General features: G+C 47.5%; 1 protein-coding gene across 2 annotated transcripts in view; it reads left to right on the forward strand.

Annotated features, from left to right (window-relative positions):
* The window catches only part of INTS6 (integrator complex subunit 6), a 242,077-nt gene extending 222,514 nt beyond the window's left edge, over positions 1-19,563 (forward strand). For both annotated transcript variants that reach the window (XM_030200446.1, XM_030200447.1), the window contains 2 exons: positions 1,280-1,373; positions 19,112-19,563. In XM_030200446.1, the coding sequence (XP_030056306.1) occupies positions 1,280-1,373; positions 19,112-19,205 (188 nt within the window). In that variant the 3' untranslated portion in view covers positions 19,206-19,563. The remainder of the gene's footprint in view (positions 1-1,279; positions 1,374-19,111) is intronic.
* The last annotated feature ends 3,980 nt before the right edge of the window (positions 19,564-23,543 follow it).

The raw sequence follows: 23,543 nt of genomic DNA on the forward strand, positions 1-23,543 counted from the left end.
GCCTGAGGGGGCCTGGGCCCCCGTAGATTAGGCCCTGGCCCCCTGCCGACGATCCCCTTGAATCCCCCTCCCGCTACCAACCCTCCGCCGTCGCCCGCCCCGCCGCCGCATCAGATACCTTGTTTGCTGGCGGGGGTCCCCGAACCCCGCCAGCCGAAGAGAGTCTTCTTCAGCGCCGGAGTAGCGCCTTCGTTCAACTAAGTTCCTGGTGTGATCAGCTGTTTCTGACGCCTTATGTCCTGCACGGGGCGGTGTAGGACGTAGGGCGTCAGAAACAGCTGATACACCAGGAACTTAGTTGAACGCAGGCGCTACTCCAGTGCTGAAGACTCTCTTTGGCTGGCGGGGTTCGGGGACCCCCGCCAGCAAACAAGGTATCTGATGCGGCGGGGGAGGGTGGGTTCAAGGGGATCGCCGACAGGGGGATCCAATGTGGCAGCGGCGGCTAAACAGTGACCCCCCCCCCCCCCTCCCGGCAAGGTCTGGCTACGCCCCTGGTTAGGTTCACCAGATCTCCAAAAAAATTTTGATTGACTTAATAGGAATCTAGCCAGTCATGATCTGATTTCATATTTAGCCATCCTTATTAAATATGATCAAAGAAAGTTTTCTACTACCATGTATCATAAACCCACAGATTGCAATTCACTGCTCCATGTTCACTTAAAGAGAATCTTCCTATAACCCAATCTTTTAAAGACATTTGGGTATGGTGTCACTAATAGATGTTAAATTTTTTTTTTTTCAAATACAGACCTCTGTTTTGTCCTTTTTTGGGGGAGGGAGTGACGCTTTGTGTGCACTTTTTTCTTTACTCTGCATTTCTTGTGGTGCACTTGCCTTTTTTTTTTTTTTTTAGGCAGATGAGGCAGAAAAACAACCCTTAGTGGCTGGAGTCAGCGTGTACAGCCTGTAGTTTGGGGGCTCCTGTTGTAAAGTGTACATAATTTACATATAGCACTATTTTCTTATTGTATATTTTTGGTAAAAATATTTTGGAAATGGGGTCATTTGTGTCTGAACTGGAAAGACAGCAGCAGAAGATCTTGTAAATGAAGTCATGTTACTTTTATGTCTGTCACAGGAAGCACCAATAATTTTTGTTGAAATTACTCTTGCAGAACTTTATTGTGTTTTAAGTATTCTTAAACAGATTTACATTTAACTGGGAGTTCAGGTAAAGCTGTTGTGTCCATGTGAGAGTACCTTTCCAGTGAATTTAATGTTTTTGATAGGCATTGATCTAAACTACATCTCTGTTTTGTTTTTTTCCTTCAAGAATATGAAAAAATATTCTCCTTATTGAAGCATGTGCAAGGCAATTTACAAACTCGACTTATATTTTTACAGAATGTTATTAAAGAAGCTTCAAGGTATGTGGAGAGTGCAATATTATACTGAGATTGTCTTCTGGGTAGCATTATACCATGTTAATTATCTGTTTCAAAACTTATGTTGTCATATTTGTTTGGGTTTGCTCTGGTGTGGTAAAAATCTGTTTGACATGTTTATCCAGTAAATTATATTGTCAGGTATTTACAACTATGATGGACTTGTTTTTATAAATATAAGTAAAGCCATGTGAGCCAGTGAGCTGGCAGATTCCAAATGGTTGATTTATTTCTCATAGCTCATTTCCTCTGATGAGCAATGGCTCTCCCAAATCCATCTGACTAATAAATTTTTATGAATTTGTCCACCAGAAACATGCCCAAACCTCTTGAACTCTACTTCATTAGTCACCTTTCCCTTTTTCAGATTTTGCTTAAAGGGGAAGTACCATCTGTACAAATTTTATAAAGCTGAAGTTGCATGCAGATGTCAGAAGTTTGTTTTTTAAGCACCAGAATCAGTACGCTTTATCTTGCCTTTTCTCTTTCAGTGGTAGAATGTGTCCCAAAATACATTCCATTTCAGTGATATCAATTTTTTCCTCTGCGATCCAAGAGTTTCTGTGTTCATCGTAAAGAACTGCTAGTGCTAATAATTGTATCTGACCAGTGTTCTTTGGCTCCCCCTCCCCCTCCCCCCATCTACTTGATGCTTCTCTACCTTCATACCCTCTGTATTTCTGGATGCCTCTGTCACTGTGCCCATTTGTATACCCTCTCTCCTTGTCTTCAGAGACTGCTCCTTAGTTTCCCATTATCTTCTGATACTGTCACCACTGGTCACTGGACCCTACCACTGTCGCTCAGATCTGTCCTTCCCCTATCTACCATGCTATGTGGGGGGTAGGAGAGGTCTTGCTTCTTACCTAATTCTGTGTGTCCTCACTATCTCACCTTGGGCTGTTTTTTGATGCATGCTGCTGCCTCTTTGGGTTCCATATCTTAGTTTTATACCGATACCAGACCTTTCTCATATAGGCAAAACAGGTAAAACTCCCCATAACAGAAGTCAAATCACGGCAATGGGGGGATATTATATGGTAGGCATTCACCTAGTGTGTACCTGGAATCAGAGTATTTCTGGGACCGGAATCCTCTGGGGGGCTATAAGCAGTTTTATTCTGTCCTTGCTTAGCACTCTGTCAAAAAGCCAGTCCGCTCCAAAGGATATTTTCCTGAACCAACTGTTTACTTAAATCTTTTCAGGCAAACACAGTATGGCAGAGGCAGATACGTTGCTAGCTGTTGCCTCTTGCCCTGTATCAGCCAATATTCAGTGGGTGGTGAAGAACATTTTTTTTAAAACACAGAATTAGGCCTTGATATTGAATGCTAGGCCATGTCTGACTGCCAGCGTTGAATATTATTTATTTATTTATTTGGATTTTGCTCTCACCTTTTCCAGTAGTAGCTCAAGATGCGTTACATTCAGGTACACTGGGTATTTCCCTGTCCCTGGTGGGCCCACAATCTAAGTTTGTACCTGAGGCAATGAAGGGTTAAGTGACTTGCCCAAGATCACAAGGAGCAGCAGTGGGATTTGAACCGGCCACCTCTGGATGTCAAGACCGGTGCTCTAACCACTAGGCCACTCCTCCACTCTACTATTAGGGGCTGAGTGGATTGTTCCTTCCTTCTGGGATTTATGTGACCTCTAGTGGCAGTCTCGCAGTGGTAGACTGGAGTGGAGGAATAGCCTAATGGTTAGTGCAGTGGCCTGAAAACCAGGGGAGCAGGGTTCAGTTCCAACTGCAGCTCCTTGTGACCCTGGCAAGCCACTTAATCCTCCATTGCCCCGGGTACAAACAAAAGAGGTCCACTAGGGGCAGAAAAAGTACCTGTATATAATATGTAAATCATTTTGACTGTACAGGCAGCTTCTCCAGGGACAAGCAGGCCAGTTGTATTCCCGCTGCTGAGTGGTCATCCAACAGAGCCCTGTGTGGACACTGACTAGTGAGATTACGGTAGAACTTTCTAGCAGCATACCACCGTGCACGCAGTGGTACCTTTCCACCCAACGCACAAGCACAGGTCCCTCTGTCTTTGTTTTTCGCTGTGCCATCGTGTTCTCCTTTCAAGGCAAGATATTCATTATTGTATTGTGCCTTCTTGTGTGGGTATTTTTGTACCTTTTGATTATTTTTTTCCTTACCGCTGATTTTATTCTTTTTCCCTTTTATTTTTTGTAGTGTTTTTGGCTCTGTTTCCTTTCTTTTTCGTGGGTTACTAGGCCATTTTTAGCCCCTTTTTGCTGTTCACAATTGAGTTTAATTTGGCCACGATTCTTTTCTCAATGTCCAAGAAGACCTCCAGTTTCCAAAAGGTGCATCCAATGCAATCGGGTGATTTCCGTGATGGACCCACACAATTGGTACATCAGGTGCTTTGGGTCTGACCATGAGCCTAACTCTTGTTCTTTCTGCTTACAAATGCAGTTGAGACAAAGAGGTCACAGCAAGTTGAACAGGAAAGGCTTTTTTGGCTCCTTGAAGGCTAATATGTAGACATAAGCACCGGAAGCATCAACCTCGATAGCTGCTAAGCCTTCATCCACCACTGGGAGTGTACAGGCATTGAAAAGGTCTCCATCTCCCTCAACATCAGGTGCTGAAAGTAGGCCCCCGGACCGGTCAGCGTCTGACCTGACAACGTGTATGGGTTCAATGTCCTTGTTGGCACTGAAGGACTGCGATGCTATGCATCGTGGGAAACCCAAGAAACATAAGGATCAATCCTCATTGATGCATGGTGTTGGGAGCTCTGGGACATTGGCATTGCCGGCACCGGGAGGAGCACTCCCCCTCTTTGCAAGTCACCTGACAGCCATGTCTCTGCTTCAGTTCAGCACATCTCTCCCAGCTCCTTCCTTTGCCAATGCCTACCTTCGATGAGCATTCTGAGCCATGCTCAGGGAGAAACCAGAGCAGATGCTTCAGTTGTAATCCACTCAGGCATCAAGGGCACTTGCACCACCTGTGGATGAGCACCAGATTCTTCCTGAGACTTCATCCATCCCTGTGGAGAGATCCTTGACACCAGAGCCTCAAAGGGTGTCGTCATCGACACATGCAGTACCACTGTTGTCATCGGAGGAGGAAGCATCCCTGGAATCTGAGGGGTAGGGTTGTACCTCAGCGTTCATCTGGGTGTGGATGTAGTTCCACTCAGCTGAGGCAGGCACACTCTCTCATTCAGTCCAGTCAGAGTACAATGAGGAGTCTAAATGGGGGACTGCTCATGGGACTTGGAAGAAGGCCATCATTACTTCTCAGAGGAGGAGTCTTGTGGGGTACTTTATGATTCATCCCCACCTCGAGAGATGTAAATCTCCGCCTTTCCCTGGTTTCGTCAGAGATGGCTTCTACCATCCCATATAAGTTAAAGATGGAGGAGAAGCCCAGGACAGAGATGTTATCTGCTGTGGACTATGAGTCACCTCCTAAGGAAGGGGTCATGGTATAATTGCACCCTATCCTTAAAAATGCACTGACGAAGAACTGGGAATCTTCCATCTCAGTGCAGGTCACACCTACGAAGGTGGATATGTAGTATCATATGCAGAAGGCTTCCGGATTCGAGAGGGCTTAACTGCCTCTCCACGTTTTGGTTGTTGAATCCGCCCTCAAATGAGCTAGGAGCTCCAGGACTCATTCACGGCTCCCCTGGGTAGAAAGGCTTGGACACTAGACTCATTTGGGAGGAAAGCTTTTTAGGTCTTATGGTCCACATCCAGTCCTATCAGCTCTACATGAGCCCTTGCTTGCTACGCAGTACACCAAGTCTTGCAGATTCTCTTCATAGGAGCAGTCTGCAGAGCTTCACCAGTTGACCAGAAAGCAGCTTGAGGGTAGGAAATATCTGGCCAAGAGTGCATACGATTCTTTGGATATTGCATCCTGACTGTCCGCCATGGGTGTGAGGATGCACAGAATCTCTCATGGCTGCATGTCTCTGAACTAGAATCGGGTCTGGAGAGGTTGTTGGACGTGCCTTGCCAAAGAGACACTGATAATATCCAAACCCTAACTTGGCACCCTCCAGCTGCAACCTCTTCATTTTGAAGGTTTTTTTTAGTGGACCTAGGGAGTGACCCTACTACTCTCAAAGGCGTAGGTGTCCGCTGCCTTCTTATTCTGCCCAAGATCCCCAGACCCAGCGTTCTCAGCCTTGGCAGAAGGGCTGAGCTTCTGACTGGCTCCAGGAGAGCATAGTTGCACTCAAATTAATAATTCCGGATCCCCTACCAGTAGGGGGCGGCTGAATTCTTTCCAACACAGATGGCCCTTTGTAACCACTAACTGGTGAGTTCTTCAAATAGTCCTCTTGGTTACACCCTAAATTGGCATTAAAGAGCACCAAATTGCCCACTGAGAGCATCATTCATCAGCTCTCGGCACAAGCAGGTACTTGTAGAGGAAATCTCCACTCTTCTACAGGCCAGTGTGGTCGAACCCACTCTACCAGAGGAAGCAGGGAAGGGATTCTATTCCAGGTATTTCTTTATGCCCAAAAAGACGGGGGGATTTTGTCCTGAACAAATTCCTGGTTTTAGATGTTTACAAAAGCATAAATAATTGTTCATACATCTTAATTCTATAGGTAGCAAATTCCACTACTTTGTACTTTGGTAGGCAAAGCTTGCGGTGTACATTTGACTTGTACGCCAAATTCTGGCAACTGGGAGATAGAGAATTGAGAACTGAGGTGAGACATATCTCTTGGCATCCAGTCCATCTCCTCAGTATTTTCTGTCTCCAGCAGGTGGATGGACACACTTTTCAGCCTCTGGTTTTGAGTGCTTTGCTGGTTCAGTTGGTCAGCTGGTCTCTAGTTGAGCTTTGCAGTTGGCTTGAGTGTGCAAAGTCCTATCTGGAGGTCTTCAGGTCTGTCTCTGGTACCCTGCAAATTTACATCTTCCCTCCCTTCACCTTTCCTCTTTTTCCTGTGAAGCTCTCCTTTTCCAGCACAACAACCTTTAAAAAAAAAAAAAAGAGCAAAAGGAAAAAGGTTTACTGGAGTGTGTAGGTCAGAGTATCAGTCCTGCATCTTTCTCATATGTGACTATGAGCTTGGGGAGAGCAGCCGGCAGGGGTAAGTCTGACTCAGATCTGCTTGGAGGGCTGCAAGTTCTCCTTGGTGTATGAGAGGGATCCTGACTCACAGCTTGGGACACATTGTACTGCACTTGTGGCAATCTGGGTGATGGCAACTCCCGTGGAGACAGTTAAACAGTGTTCCCGCTGTGGGACCCACCAGACAGCATCAGGGTGTTGCAGAATGTGCAAGCTAGGAATCCCATGGGATGCAGAGGAAACAGTTGATGACAGCACATCTTTGGGTTTGGCACAGTATCTAAATATGCCAGGGTCTTTGGGCTCTGTGGCAGGGCTGGTGCGCAGTTTGATGCAGGAGAGCGTGCGCACCATTTTGTCAGGGCCGACTGGCATTGAAGAACAACCTCTGTCTGACCACACATGGAGTACAACCATCATTTTACAGCATCAGGGCCTGACAGAGCATTCAGCTGCATTAAAATTTTTGTTTTCCCAAGGGGACAGTGCTTAGGCCATGGATCAGAGAACCCCCACATCACTGCCCAGCCTTGAAGTAACTATACACAGGAAGTCAAATACGTTAGCGTTTAACTTTAAAAAAAGGAGACTATGATAAAATGAGAAGAACGGTGGAAAAAAACTTAGGGGGACAACTGAGAGGGTAAAAACTGTACAACAGGCATGGATGCTGTTCAAAAATACCATCCTGGAGGCCCAGGCCAAACATATTCCACAAATTAGAAAAGAAGACAGAACTCCAAAAGACAGCCGGCCTGGTTGAAAAGTGAGGTGAAGGAAGCTATTAGAGCTAAAAGAAATGCCTTCAGAAAATGGAAGAAGGAACCGTCTGAAAATAACAAGAAGCAGCATAAGGAGTATCAAAGCAAATGCAAGGTGCAGATAAAGAAGACCAAGAGGGATTACGAAAAAAAGATAGCATTAGAGGCAAAAAACATAGTAAAAACAAATTTTCGGTATATTAAAAGCAGGAAGTTGGCAAAAGAATCGGTTGGGCCACTGGATGACCGAGGGGTAAAAGGGGCAATCAAGGAAGTCAAAGACGTAGCGGAGAGATTGAATGAATTCTTTGCTTCCGTCTTCACCAAGGAAGATTTGGGTGGGATACCGGTGTCAGAAATTATATTTCAAGCGGACAAGTCGGAGAAACTTACTGACTTCACGGTAAACCTGGAGGATGTAATGGGGCAGTTCGGCAAACTGAAGAGTAGCAAATGTCCTGGACCGGATGGTATTCATCCTAGAGTACTGATAGAACTGAAAAATGAGCTTGCGGAGCTACTGCTAGTGATATGCAATTTATCCTTAAAATCGAGCGTGGTACCGGAAGGTTGGAGGGTGACCAATGTAACGCCCATTTTTAAAAAGGTTCCAGGGGAGATCCGGGAAATTATAGACCGGTGAGTCTGACATCGGTGCCGGGGAAAATTACGGTAGTGGCTATTATTAAAAACAAAATTACAGAGCACATCCAAGGACATGGATTACTGAGACCGAGTCAGCACGGCTTTTGTGTGGGGAAATCTTGCCTGACCAATTTACTTCAATTCTTTGAAGGAGTAAACAAACATGTGGACAGAGGGGAGCCGGTTGATATTGTGTATCTGGATTTTCAAAAGACATTTGACAAGGTACCTCATGAAAGGCTACAGAGGAAATTGGAGGGTCATGGGATAGGAGGAAAAGTCCTATTGTGGATTAAAAACTGGTTGAAGGATAGGAAACAGAGAGTGGGGTTAAATGGGCAGTATTCACAATGGAGAAGGGTAGTTAGTAGGGTTCCTCAGGGGCCTGTGCTAGGACTGCTGCTTTTTAATATATTTATAAATGATTTAGAGATGGGAGTAACTAGCGAGGTAATTAAATTTGCTGATGACACAAAGTTATTCAAAGTCGTTAACTCGCGACAGGATTGTGAAAAATTACAGAAGGACCTTACGAGACTGGGAGACTGGGCGGCTAGATGGCAAGTACGTTTGGGAATCTTGCCAGATGCCCTTGGCCTGGATTGGCCGCTGTGGATAGGATGCTGGGCTCGATGGACCCTTGGTCTTTTCCCTGTGTGGCATTACTTATGTACATGGAACCTGGGTACTTTTCAAGTGCAAAGGTAGTTTTTTAGTGCCTAATTGCCACCCAGCTGTCTTAGCAGGATGTAGGAAATTACTACCAACAAAGGAATTGTGAGCAATGGAACAGCAGAGAAGTTGGATTTGGACTGTGGAAAGGGCTCTTGATGCCAAAAATGCAGCAGGCTATTTTAATGCCTGAGGTAGGTGACTACACATGATCGTCCATAGTACTTATGCTGCAGTCAGTAGTGGATTATGAACAATTTCTTCACTTTGTAAAAAGTTTAAGATATGTATCCCCAGTCAAGCTGGAAGAAATTTTTCAGTCCAGTTTGGAGCATGCTTGTGAGATGGCCTCCCCAGGATATTTCTAGCCCATTCCTTCAACATATTTTGGCCACAGTAGTAGCCAGGGGCATCTTCACCATCCTCTTCCCTCCCAAGACATGAGCCGACCATGATTTCTTCCCTGCCTAGCAAAGAGCTAAAATTTTCATGTTCTTCCTTGCCAGTTTTTACAAGCTGAGGAGTTTATGGGTTTCCCTTTGGATCCCTCACTGCCAACAGAAGATATTGTTGATAGCTATTACAAAATCTGCAACATATGTCTGGGTGAAGGACCATGATGTCTCACACTGTAGCATCTGATTTAGGATGTCACCAAGGGACATCAAACTCCACAAGATTTTACAGCACCATACTAGACTGACTTACCAATGAATGGCAGTGGTTTTCTGGTGACCAGGAGAAGTACATAGGGTTTTCCCAGATTATGAACTGAAAATCCTGCAGTAACTTGTATGCAAGTATTGCCTTATTGTACTGTGTATCCTTCAGTAGGTCAATAAGATGATACAACCCAAACACATCTTATCTTGTGTCCATTTTTTTCTTTGTCAGGGCAATACTGACTCCATCTTGTTGATAACTTTGGGGCGACTCAAGTATTCTAGGTCAGTGCTTCTCAACCATCTCCTGGAGGCACACCTAGCAGTCAGGTTTTCAGGATTACCACAATGAATATGCATGAAATAAATTTGCATATTGCAAAGACTCATATGCAAATCTATCTCATGCATATTTATATTCCTATAGACAAGTTTATCACCCATTTGTACAGCCTGCACCAGTGTTTCCAAGTCAGTCCTGGAGTACCCCTTGCCAGTTAGGTTTTCAGGATATCCACAGTGAATATGCATGAACTTGATTTGCATACATTGCCTCCATTATATGCAAATCTCTTTCATGCATATTCATTGTGGATATCCTGACAACCTGACTGGCAAGGGGTACTCCAGGACTAGACTTGGGAAACACTGGCCTGTACCTCCAGGAAGCTTTACTGGACCATCTCCCTTGCTACCAGTATCAGCCCTCCTTCAGAAGGAGGTGGTTTTCCTACTTTGAAATAGAACAACAAAGCTGGTTTGTTAGGGGGAAATCCATATAGGTTTCTACTTGAGCTATTTCTTGACTTTCTGGGTGGATTAAGGTCAGTCTTGAACCTTGGAAATCTGAACAAATTTGTCTGGAAGGAGAAGAGTAAGATGAATTTTCTCCAAACCATTCTCCTGCTAACAGATGAAAAAGATTGATTATAATCACTGGACTTAAAAGATGAGTATACTCGCATCCATGGCACAAGTGTTTTCTGACATTCTCAATGAGTGGCATTTATTAATATCAACCATTTCTGTTTAGTCTAGCAGTGCGCTTGTGAATGTTCACAAAGTGCCTAGTAATGGCAACAGCCCATCTTAGTAGACAGGGAATCTTCTTTGTGTTCCCTTAGCTAGATCAGTGTTTTCCAAGTCCGGTACTGGAGTACCATTCAGGTTTTCAGGATGTCCACAATGAATGTGCAAAAAATTGATTTACCTAAACTGCCCCCATTATATGCAAATGTATTTCATGTATATTCATTGTAGATATCCTGAAAACCTGACTGACAAGGGGTACTCCAGGACCGAACTTGGGAAACACTGAACTAGATGACTGTTAGAGGCAGATGCACTAAAGCTTAATGAGCCTTTAATGACCCTCCAACGAGGAGGGCGGGCCCAGGTAGAAAGAAGGGACGTCTGAGGAGGCCTTCTGACTCGCCGATCAGCTGTTCTTGCCCGTGCAGCAGAGGTGAGAGGCGCTGCACGGGCAGGTAAGGCAAAGGGGGGATCGTTGGAGGGGGGGAGCGGCAGCCACGACCAAAGGGGGGGCGGGGCACGGGACCGGAGCATGGCGGGAGGCGGAACTAGTGTGGGAGAAGACACAGGAAGGGAGGAGGGCCGGGCTGGGGCTGCTAAAATATGAGTTATTTTTCGGGGGGGGGGGGGGGGGGGGGCAAGGACGCTCCTCACGAGTTCCTTTGCCCCCCCCCCCACCCTTTTTTTATTTTTGTTTTGATTTGGGAGCCATGTGCTTGTGTTTTGGCTGTTTGTGGCATGCGCAGAGCAGCTAACATAACGATTGGCTGCTCTGCGCATGCTTTAGGGGCCGATTACTGATGTGTATTGTGATTCTTTGATACATTGTACTTTTCAATACCGATCCGAGCATGTGTGACTTGTTGTTTTGGTGCATTCTTCGTTTTTTAAAAATCGTTAGGGACTTTAACGATTTAGATTTTTTAACGTTTGCTTGATGCATCTGCCTCTTAGTGAAGTATTCATTATCTATGAAAGCACATGTCTTACCTAGATTTGGTGATCACTTTCTCTAGAATTTATCATGAATTTCAGGCTTGGTTCTGCCTCTGGGTCACTCATCATAAGGACAGTTATAAACACACTTGAAGTGAGGGATGATTAACAGCTTGGCAGACATCTTAACATCAAGACAAAACCATTATCAACTCATATATTGATCACAAAAGGAATGTTGCAGGCTTTGCAAAGGCAGACAGATTTCAGGAACTACCTATTAGCTAATGCCACTACATTGAGGAAAATTTCAAGGACTGTGATAATGAAGTTTGATTGGCCCACCAGGTTCGTAATTTCAGTGTTATTTTAGGTGTTCACTTAAATTTCAATTCACATATTAGGTAGTTCAGAGCTCATTTTTTAAATTAAGAATATTGAGTAGATTGGAGGGTTGTATCTCGATAGAAGATTTGAAGTTGACGGTTCAGAGTTTGGTTATCAGCTTCGATTACCACAATGCCTTATATAGCGAATGCTACATACCTGTAGAAGGTATTCTCCGAGGACAGCAGGCTGATTGTTCTCACTGATGGGTGACGTCCACGGCAGCCCCTCCAATCGGAAACTTCACTAGCAAAGTCCTTTGCTAGCCCTCGCGCGCCCGCGCGCACCGCGCATGCGCGGCCGTCTTCCCGCCCGAAACCGGCTCGAGCCGGCCAGTCCAGTATGTAGCAAGACAATACACTTCAAGGGAAGACACAACTCCAAAGGGGAGGCGGGCGGGTTTGTGAGAACAATCAGCCTGCTGTCCTCGGAGAATACCTTCTACAGGTATGTAGCATTCGCTTTCTCCGAGGACAAGCAGGCTGCTTGTTCTCACTGATGGGGTATCCCTAGCCCCCAGGCTCACTCAAAACAACAACCATGGTCAATTGGGCCTCGCAACGGCGAGGACATAACTGAGATTGACCTAAAAAATTTACCAACTAACTGAGAGTGTAGCCTGGAACAGAACAAACAGGGCCCTCGGGGGGTGGAGTTGGATCCTAAAGCCCAAACAGGTTCTGAAGAACTGACTGCCCGAACCGACTGTCGCGTCGGGTATCCTGCTGCAGGCAGTAATGAGATGTGAATGTGTGGACAGATGACCACGTCGCAGCTTTGCAAATTTCCTCCATGGTGGCTGACTTCAAGTGGGCTACCGACGCTGCCATGGCTCTAACATTATGAGCCGTGACATGACCCTCAAGAGCCAGCCCAGCCTGGGCGTAAGTGAAGGAAATGCAATCTGCTAGCCAATTGGATATGGTGCGTTTCCCTACAGCCACTCCCCTCTTGTTGGGATCAAAAGAAACAAACAATTGGGCGGACTGTCTGTGGGGCTGTGTCCGCTCCAGATAGAAGGCCAATGCTCTCTTGCAGTCCAATGTGTGCAGCTGACGTTCAGCAGGGCAGGAATGAGGACGGGGAAAGAATGTTGGCAAGACAATTGACTGGTTCAGATGGAACTCCGACACAACCTTTGGCAGAAACTTAGGGTGAGTGCGGAGGACTACTCTGTTGTGATGAAATTTGGTGTAAGGGGCCTGGGCTACCAGGGCCTGAAGCTCACTGACTCTACGAGCCGAGGTAACTGCCACCAAGAAAATGACCTTCCAGGTCAAGTACTTCGGATGGCAGGAATTCAGTGGCTCGAAAGGAGGTTTCATCAGCTGGGTGAGAACGACATTGAGATCCCATGACACTGTAGGAGGCTTGACAGGGGGCTTTGACAAAAGCAAACCTCTCATGAAGCGAACAACTAAAGGCTGTCCTGAGATCGGCTTACCTTCCACTTGGTAATGGTATGCACTGATTGCACTAAGGTGAACCCTTACGGAGTTGGTCTTCAGACCAGACTCCGACAAGTGGAGAAGGTATTCAAGCAGGGTCTGTGTAGGACAAGAGCGAGGATCTAGGGCCTTGCTGTCACACCAGACGGCAAACCTCCTCCAATGAAAGAAGTAACTTCTCTTAGTGGAGTCTTTCCTGGAAGCAAGCAAGATGCGGGAGACACCCTCTGGCAGACCCAAAGAGGCAAAGTCTACGCCCTCAACATCCAGGCCGTGAGAGCCAGGGACTGGAGGTTGGGATGCAGCAGAGCCCCTTCGTCCTGCGTGATGAGGGTCGGAAAACACTCCAATCTCCACGGTTCTTCGGAGGATAACTCCAGAAGAAGAGGGAACCAGATCTGACGCGGCCAAAAGGGAGCAATCAGAATCATGGTGCCTCGGTCTTGCTTGAGTTTCAACAAAGTCTTCCCCACCAGAGGAATGGGAGGATAAGCATACAGCAGACCTTCCCCCCAATCCAGGAGGAAGGCATCCGACGCCAGTCTGCCGTGGGCCTGAAGCCTGGAACAGAACTGAGGGACCTTGTGGTTCACTTGAGATGCGAAGAGATCCACCAGGGGGGTGCCCCACGCCCGGAAGATCTGTCGCACCACACGGGAATTGAGCGACCACTCGTGAGGTTGCATAATCCTGCTCAACCTGTCGGCCAGACTGTTGTTTACGCCTGCCAGATATGTGGCTTGGAGCACCATGCCTTGACGGCGAGCCCAGAGCCACATGCTGACGGCTTCCTGACACAGGGGGCGAGATCCGGTGCCCCCCTGCTTGTTGACATAGTACATGGCAACCTGATTGTCTGTCTGAATTTGGATAATTTGGTGGGACAGCCGATCTCTGAAAGCCTTCAGAGCGTTCCAGATCGCTCGCAACTCCAGAAGATTGATCTGTAGATCGCTTTCTTGGAGGGACCACCTTCCTTGGGTGTGAAGCCCATCGACATGAGCTCCCCATCCCAGGAGAGACGCATCCGTGGTCAGCACTTTTTGAGGCTGAGGAATTTGGAAGGGACGTCCCAGAGTCAAATTGGAGCAAATCGTCCACCAATACAGGGATTCGAGAAAACTCGTGGACAGGTGGATCACGTCCTCTAGACCCCCGGCGGCCTGATACCACTGGGAGGCTAGGGTCCATTGAGCAGATCTCATGTGAAGGCGGGCCATGGGAGTCACATGAACTGTGGAAGCCATGTGGCCCAGCAATCTCAACATCTGCCGAGCTGTGATCTGCTGGGACGCTCGCACCCGCGAGACGAGGGACAACAAGTTGTTGGCCCTCGCCTCTGGGAGATAGGCGCGAGCCGTCCGAGAATCCAGCAGGGCTCCGATGAATTCGAGTTTCTGCACTGGGAGAAGATGGGACTTTGTGTAATTTATCACAAACCCCAGTAGCTCCAGGAGGCGAATAGTCATCTGCATGGACTGCAGGGCTCCTGCCTCGGATGTGTTCTTCACCAGCCAATCGTCGAGATATGGGAACACGTGCACCCCCAGCCTGCGAAGCGCCGCTGCTACCACAGCTAGGCACTTTGTGAACACCCTGGGCGCAGAGGCGAGCCCAAAGGGTAGCACACAGTACTGGAAGTGGCGTGCGCCCAGCTGAAATCGCAGATACTGTCTGTGAGCTGGCAGTATCGGGATGTGTGTGTAGGCATCCTTCAAGTCCAGAGAGCATAGCCAATCGTTTTGCTGAATCATGGGGAGAAGGGTGCCCAGGGAAAGCATCCTGAACTTTTCTTTTACGAGATATTTGTTCAGGGCCCTTAGGTCTAGGATGGGACGCATCCCCCCTGTTTTCTTTTCCACAAGGAAGTACCTGGAATAGAACCCCAGCCCTTCTTGCCCGGATGGCACGGGCTCGACCGCATTGGCGCTGAGAAGGGCGGAGAGTTCCTCTGCAAGTACCTGCTTGTGCTGGAAGCTGTAGGACTGAGCTCCCGGTGGACAATTTGGAGGTTGAGAGGCCAAATTGAGGGTGTATCCTTGCCGGACTATTTGGAGAACCCACTGATCGGAGGTTATAAGAGGCCACCTTTGGTGAAAAGCTTTCAACCTCCCTCCGACAGGCAGGTCGCCCGGCACTGACACTTGGATGTCGGCTATGCTCTGCTGGAGCCAGTCAAAAGCTCGCCCCTTGCTTTTGCTGGGGAGCCGCGGGGCCTTGCTGATTCGCACGCTGCTGACGAGAGCGAGCGCGCTGGGGCTTAGCCTGGGCCGCAGGCTGTCGGGAAGGAGGATTGTACCTACGCTTGCCAGAAGTATAGGGAACAGTCTTCCTTCCCCCGAAAAATCGTCTACCTGTAGAGGTAGAAGCTGAAGGCTGCCGGCGGGCGAACTTGTCGAATGCGGTGTCCCGCTGGTGGAGAGACTCTACCACCTGCTCGACTTTTTCGCCAAAAATGTTATCCGCACGGCAAGGCAAGTCCGTAATCCGCTGCTGGACTCTATTCTCCAGGTCGGCGGCACGCAGCCATGAGAGCCTGCGCATCACCACACCTTGAGCAGCGGCCCTGGACGCAACATCAAAAGTGTCATAAACTCCTCTGGCCAGGAATTTTCTGCACGCCTTCAGCTGCCTGACCACCTCCTGAAAAGGCTTGGCTTGCTCAGGGGGAAGAGCATCAACCAAGCCCGCCAACTGCCGCACATTATTCCGCATGTGTATGCTCGTGTAGAGCTGGTAAGACTGGATCTTGGACACGAGCATAGAGGAATGGTAGGCCTTCCTCCCAAAGGAGTCTAAGGTTCTAGCGTCCTTGCCCGGGGGCGCCGAAGCATGTTCCCTAGAACTCTTAGCCTTCTTTAGGGCCAAATCCACAACTCCAGAGTCATGAGGCAACTGAGTGCGCATCAGCTCTGGGTCCCCATGGATCCGGTACTGGGACTCGATCTTCTTGGGAATGTGGGGATTAGTTAATGGTTTGGTCCAGTTCGCAAGCAATGTCTTCTTCAGGACATGGTGCAAGGGAACAGTGGACGCTTCCTTAGGTGGAGAAGGATAGTCCAGGAGCTCAAACATTTCAGCCCTGGGCTCGTCCTCCACAACCACCGGGAAGGGGATGGCCGTAGACATCTCCCGGACAAAGGAGGCAAAAGACAGACTCTCGGGAGGAGAAAGCTGTCTCTCAGGAGAGGGAGTGGGATCAGACGGAAGACCCCCAGACTCCTCGTCAGAGAAATATCTGGGATCTTCCTCTTCCTCCCACGAGGCCTCACCCTCGGTGTCAGACACAAGTTCACGGACCTGTGTCTGCAACCTCGCCCTGCTCGACTCCGTGGAACCCCGTCCACGATGGGGGCGTCGAGAGGTAGACTCCCTCGCCCGCATCGGCGAAGCTCCCTCCGCCGACGTAGTCGGGGAGCCTTCCTGGGAGGTGGCCGCGGTCGGTACCGCACGCGGTACCGACGTCGGGGACCTCAACCTGGGCGATGGGCCAGCCGGCGCCACGCTCGACGGTACCGGTGGCGCAAGCACCGCCGGTACCGGAGGGGTAGGGCGCAACAGCTCTCCCAGAATCTCTGGGAGAACGGCCCGGAGGCTCTCGTTTAGAGCGGCTGCAGAGAAAGGCTGAGAGGTCGATGCAGGCGTCGACGTCAGTACCTGTTCCGGGCGTGGAGGCTGTTCCGGGCTGTCCAGAGCGGAGCGCATCGACACCTCCTGAACAGAGGGTGAGCGGTCCTCTCGGTGCCGATGCCTGCTGGGTGCCGAATCCCTCGGCGACCCAGAGCTCTCGGTGCCGACACGGGGAGGAGACCGGTGTCGATGCTTCTTCGATTTCTTCCGAAGCATGTCACCGGAGCTCCCCGGCACCGACGAGGAGGACGTCGAATCCACCCGTCGCTTCCTCGGGGCCGAGACTGAAGAAGGTCGATCTCGGGGGGGCTGTACCGCAGGAGCCCTCAGGGTAGGCGGAGACCCACCCGAGGGCTCACCGCCACCAGCAGGGGAATGGACAGCCCTCACCTGCACTCCACCCGATGCACCACCGTCCGACGACATCAGCAGACGAGGTCCTGGTACCACCGACGTCGATGCAGCTATCCGATGTCTCGGCGCCGATGCAGAGGCCCGATGCCTCGATGCACTCGATGCAGGGGCGGCCGAGGAAGATGGTCTGGACGCTGACGACGTCGATGCACTCGAAGATCCCGGTGCCGATGCCGACGAAGAGCCCGAGAACAACACGTTCCACTGGGCTAGTCTCGCTACCTGAGTCCGCCTTTGAAGCAGGGAACACAGACTGCAGTTCTGAGGGCGGTGCTCGGCCCCCAGACACTGAAGACACGACGAGTGTCGATCAGTGAGCGAGATAACCCGGGCGCACTGGGTGCACTTCTTGAAGCCGCTGGAAGGCTTCGATGTCATGGGCGGAAAAATCACGCCGGCGAAATCAAAAGCCGAAATGGCGAAATTCGAAGCACCAAATTTAGAGGGAGAAAAAATCTCGACCGAGGCCGAAAAAAGGCCTACCCCGACGACGAAAGAAAACTTACCGGGGCAAAAAAGCTGGAAGTACGGGGAGGATTTACACGAAACCCGGCGGGGGGGTTTCCGGAGCACTTCCCGACTAGGACAAAGCTTTCCCGAAGGAAAAAAACACGTTCAAACAAATTGGACGCGCGAGGTCGACTTTCCGGGGCTCGACACGGCGAAAACACGACCGTACCGAGTGCGGACAAAAGAAGACTGGCCGGCTCGAGCCGGTTTCGGGCGGGAAGACGGCCGCGCATGCGCGGTGCGCGTGGGCGCGCGAGGGCTAGCAAAGGACTTTGCTAGTGAAGTTTCCGATTGGAGGGGCTGCCGTGGACGTCACCCATCAGTGAGAACAAGCAGCCTGCTTGTCCTCGGAGAACTGGGTTTACCTAAAACCAGTATTAGGACATTGCAGATTGTGCAGAATACAACAGAATGACTTATTTCTGGTCACTCATGTTTTCAGCTTATTACTCTGCTACTGAAGGATTTTCATTGGTTGTAAAAAAAAAATCCATTTTAAGATTCTGTTCTTAATTCATAAGGCATTGAAACCAGATTCTGATTTTTATTTGGGAGCCATTCTTAAGATCTGTCGGCGTAATACAGGGGTTCTCAACCCAGTCCTTGAGACATACATAGCCATTCAAGTTTTCATGATACCCACAATGAATATGCATGAGATAAATTTGCATACAATGGAGGCAGTGCTTACAAATCTATCTCATGCATATTCGTTGAGGATATTATTAAAACCAAATTGGCCTGGTGTGTCCTGAGGACTGGGTTGAGAACCCTGGCCGAATGGGGATTTACAGATACTTGTCTGCTAACTATTCCAGCATTGATAGAGATTAATTTTGAAGACTAGGCAAAGGGCTTTTTCTATAGCCGGTCCAATCTTGCGGAACAATTTACCGGTGCAAATTAGGACAATGAAAGCTACAACTCAGTTCAAAAAACTGTTAGACACATTTATTTTGTGAATCATTTTAGAGTTGATTTTTGTAAAGTGTTTTCAGCTTATTGAACAGATGAGTCAAAGCGGCAGAAGGTTTGTTAAGATGTGGTTTGTTTTATGTGTAAGATGAATTGGTTTTTGTTTTTATTGTATTGGATGTGATTTAGGACTGTATATGTGATTTTTGATATCCTTATAGTTTTGTGGAATATAAATTCATACACTAAACTAAACTGTAATATTCTTTATCATGCCACCATTTTAGCCATTCATCCACACATCATACCCCTGGGAAGAAAACCCAGAAACCGTGCCCTCTTGACACATTGTTAATACAACTCTAGATCTGACTTGAACAGTGTGGGAGTCTGGCAAATGAATATCCCAATGAATTGCTTTAAGGAACAAAGACTGTGTTGACAGTCTTATAAAATGGTTTCTTGAAAGTTCATGATGTTGAATCTTGGCGGTATGTTTTTGTGTAAAACTTTGTGTAAAATGAATCCCTGTTCATCCTTGGGTATAGAAGTGGTTAAAATGTCAGTCTTGAAATTCTGTGATGAGCCCTGTTCCGTAATTAGTGTCATTTATTCTCCATCATTCACATACAGGTTTAAAAAACGAATGCTAATAGAGCAACTTGAAGAATTTTTGGAAGAGATTCATCGCAGATCCAATCAGGTGAACCATATCGACAGCAGCTAAAATAACACTTTATGGAAGCCAATTACAGTGGCCTGTTCCTGTTTTGCCTGTATTCATTTATTTACTTGGGTATGCTGCTGTTGACATGGGAAAAAGGAAAAGCAGCCAAAATTGTACAGTATGATTGGGTAGTGGGGGGGGGGGGGGGGGGCGGCGGCATTAGGAGGGATTCCATAATCTTCCTTTATTTTGGTTAATTTTGCAATGTATTTAACTAAACAAATGAAAGTTCTTCGATTTGTTGCTTGGTCAATTTTCCTCAGGTTCTCTTCTTAACTGATCTTCAAGTTTATCACCTCCTGTTAAGGTTGAACTTTTGCCAAAAAAAAAAAAAAAAAAGATGTTACTTTGGAATTAACAGAGAGCACATTATGCAAAGGAACATTTTGTATATAACTATTTTGGATACATTATTGTAAGTTGTACAGATGTATTTTGAAAAGATATTTAAACAATGGCACTTTTTGTTATTCTATAAATAAAAAAATTCTATTTTATCTTTTTTTAAATGTTTCCTGATTTCAATTCGTTTACAGGACTTTTCTGACAATTGTTCAGATATTAGAAAAACAAATTATTTTTTGGGTTTTCAGGTTTTTTTTGATGTTTTGTCTTTCCCAGCACGGAAAACCTCATTTAAAACCAAATATCATTCATCACCCTTAAACTTGACAACTTCAGTTTAGATTTTTATAAATAGAATTGAGATGAGTTTTCCTGTTATCTGCATGTTTTTCTACAACTTTGTTTTGTATGTTTTGCTCTGTATAACAGGCTTCAGTAAATAACAGCAGCATGCTTTGAAATTGTTAGCCTATCAGAAACCTATATGCAGCTACCTTTGAGGTGCATGGCCTGGCAGCATATCTTTGGCTCCTTGAATACCTACAGGTTTGCAAAAGAGAAGAGAATAATTGTTATTACCAGGTTGTAATTGGATAACATAATTTTATTTATTTATTTATTTGGCTTTATTAACTACCTTTATGAAGAGATTCGCCCAAGGTGGTGTACAGTAGGTACTGCTTGACATAAAACTTATAATTTTGTTAACTGCATAACAATAGTGAAATTATAAAAAAAAAAATAAAGCAAAAATACAATCAATGAGATAAACTTGGAGATGGCACATTGAATTCTTAAATAGGAGTAGTGTCATGTAGTATCAGAATTATACACAATGAAACAGCACAATACAACAGTCATAATAATATGGTATGTCAGCAGAACACAAATGATACATCATAGGCAGCATGGAAAGAACATTCATATTACCATAGATATGATACATGAAAATAGTGATTTCCATAAGTTGACTTATAGGTAGGGAGACTTGACCCCATCCCAAAATGTATTGCTACCTTATACACACATTTTGTGTGTTTTTTCAGACTTTATATTGTGATTTTTGCAATCCATACTATATGCCCTCTGCTTTTGGTAGATTTAATTCTTCGAGGACAAGCAGGCCATCCTATTCGCACACGTGGGTGACATCATCCCAACGGAGCCCAGTGCAGACGACTAGTTTACACTGTAGAATTTTCTAGCAGTACCTTCCCGTCCAACGTGGGAGTGCAGGTCCTCCAGTCTTCGTTTTTCCATGGAGCTGAGAGGACGCGCTTTGTGTTCTCTCCCTCACGCTGTGCTGCTCATTTAGTGAGTGTCTTCCCATGCGGGATTTTTTTTTTTTTCATTTTATGTCATATTTTTTTTTGTCTCATTTTTTCTTTTAGTTTCGAGTTCTCCCTTCCTGTTAACATTTTTAAAGTTCTTTTTCATCATTTGTAGGTTTCCTTTATTTTTCATGCGTGACTGCATGGTTAGGCCACAGCCCCAACCTCAATTTGAACACTTCCCCCTTTTCATTGTTCAAAATTGAGGACTTTAATTTAGCCGAGATTCTCTTTCCAATGTCCAAGAAGACTCCCAGTGGCTTCAAGTGGTGCACCAAGTGTAGGTGCGGGATTTCTGTCAGACCCCCTCCCTCCCCCCACAATTGGTGCATCAGGTGCCTTGAGCCAAATCATGACCCCTCTGTTTGTGATCGCTTTTTGTATATGCAGGTGAGAACCCAGAGGGTGCGAATGGCTCAAATGGAGCATCTTTTTGGATCTTTGAAGGCCGGACCATCATCTTCGGCACCGGCGGCATCAACCTCTATGGCTGCTCAGACATTGGCATCCACTGGGAGTGCGCTGGCATCGAATGGGTCTCTAGCTGCCTCGATATCGAGCGCTGTTAGCAGGCCCCAGGACCGGTCAACATCAGACTCGACTGAGGAGATGCTCGATGCTCGTATTCGCAGTGTCCTTGTCAGCATTGCGTGACCAAAGCTCTGTGTGTTGGGAGAAGCCCAAGAAGCATAACCCTCGGTCTTCCTCGATGCACGGTGCCAGGAGCACTGGGGCATCGGACTTTCAGATACCCGAGAAGCACCAGCATCAGGAGAACCACACCCCCTATGTGAAAGTGGTGCTGGTGTGCCAGTCATTGAGCGGCCAGGTCCCCACCACCAGTTTGGCACCGACTCCTTCTCAGACTGCCTGTACTCCAGCTCTCATGCCTTTGCCGATGCCCACCTTTGAGTGGTTCTGGAGCATTTTCTGAAAGGAGCTGGTACAGTTGCTGTAGGGAACTCCCGCTTTGGCATCAAGTGTGCTTGCCCCCCCCCCCCCCCCTCCCCATGGAACAACCCCTGGCTCTTTCCGAGGCTCCATTGGTTCTGGCGCCCAGATCTTCGATGCTGGCACTTCACAAGGTGAACATCAAGATCGGGGCATGCAGTATCCCTTTCTACATCGGGGGTGGGGAATCTTCCCTGGTGTCTGAGGGCACGACTGTACCTCGGGTCTCTTTGGAGCATGGACATCGTTCCAGAACATCGAGGCCAGTGCAGACTCTGATCCTCAGAATGAGGAAAAGTCTGATTGGAACCACTCTTGGGAGTCACATGAGGATCCACATTACCTCTCGGAGGAGGAGTCTTATGGAATCCCATCTGAACCTTCACCTCAAGAGAGATGAAAATATCCTCCAGAAGCGCTCTTTTCATGAGTTTTTTTCAGGGAGATGGCTGCAGCAGTCCCATTTAAGTTGGAGATGGAGGAGGAGGAGCCCGGGGCGGAGATGTTATCTGTTGTCGGCTATATCTCCTCCTAAGGAAGGGGTCACTGCCATTTCACCCTATCCTTAAGGATGCACTGTTGAAGAACAGAGCCTCCCCTCACAGTGCAGATCGTACCCAAGAAGGTGGATACGCAATATCGTATCCAGAAGGCTCCCGGATTCAAGAGGGCCCAGCTGCCTCACCACTCCATGGTAGTTGAATCTACTCTCAAACAGGCCAAGAGTTCTCGGTCTCGTGCCTCAGCATCCCCAGGACAAGGCACCAGAACTTTGGATTCGTTTGGGAGGAAAACTTTTCAGGCATTGATGCTCATTGCCCACATCCGGTCCTACCAGCTCTACATGAGTGTATACTTGGATTCTTTGATAAACAGTACAAATGTTTAGCTGCAGAGCTTCACCAGCTGGCCAACAAGCAGATGGAGTGTAGGCATTATCTGACCAGGGCGCCTGTGATATTTTGATGTTGCATCTAGGCTGTCTGGGATGGGGATGCACAGACTCTTCTGGCTGTGTGTCTCTGACCTCAAACTGGCTGTTCAAGAGAGACTAGCGGATGTGCTTTGCCATAGGGAACAACTAGTTTGGAGAGAAAGTGGGAAGAGGTCACTGACATAATCCACACTCTTTCTTGTCATCCTCTGTCTGCATCTTCAACAAGAAAATTTTCAACCAGGCAGAGGCATTGATCCTACTACTCTCAAAGGCATAGGTGCCCACCTCCTGCCCGCTTAGCTCAGGTGACTCAGGTCTAGCATTCTAGACCTTGCCAGCCCTGTCCCCGGAAGTCCCAGCTAGCTCACAGTCAAAGTAGGGCACAGGCTTTTGACTGGCTCCAGTACAGCATAGCTGCCCAAAGAATATCCGTTCTGGACGACCAGTCGGAGGGAGGATCATTTTTTACCAACACAGATGGCCCTTTGTAACCTCCGACCCTTGGGTTCTTCATATAGTCCAATCGCGGGTATGCTCTGAATTGGCTTCAATGATCTCCAAATTGCCCACCGAGAGCGTCTTACATCAGCTCTCAGCACAAGCATGTACTTGTAGAGGAAATCTCCACCCTTTTACAGGCCCAAGGTGTCAAACCTGGGAAGAAGGGAAGAGATTCTATTCCTGGTACTTTCTTGTGATCAAGAAAATGGGGTGATTCCAGCCCATCCTAGACCTAAGGGCCCTGAACGAATTTTTGGAAAAGAAAAAGTTTAG

The sequence above is a fragment of the Microcaecilia unicolor genome, chromosome 4 (genome assembly GCF_901765095.1).
Source record: "Microcaecilia unicolor chromosome 4, aMicUni1.1, whole genome shotgun sequence".
Taxonomy (NCBI): domain Eukaryota; kingdom Metazoa; phylum Chordata; class Amphibia; order Gymnophiona; family Siphonopidae; genus Microcaecilia; species Microcaecilia unicolor.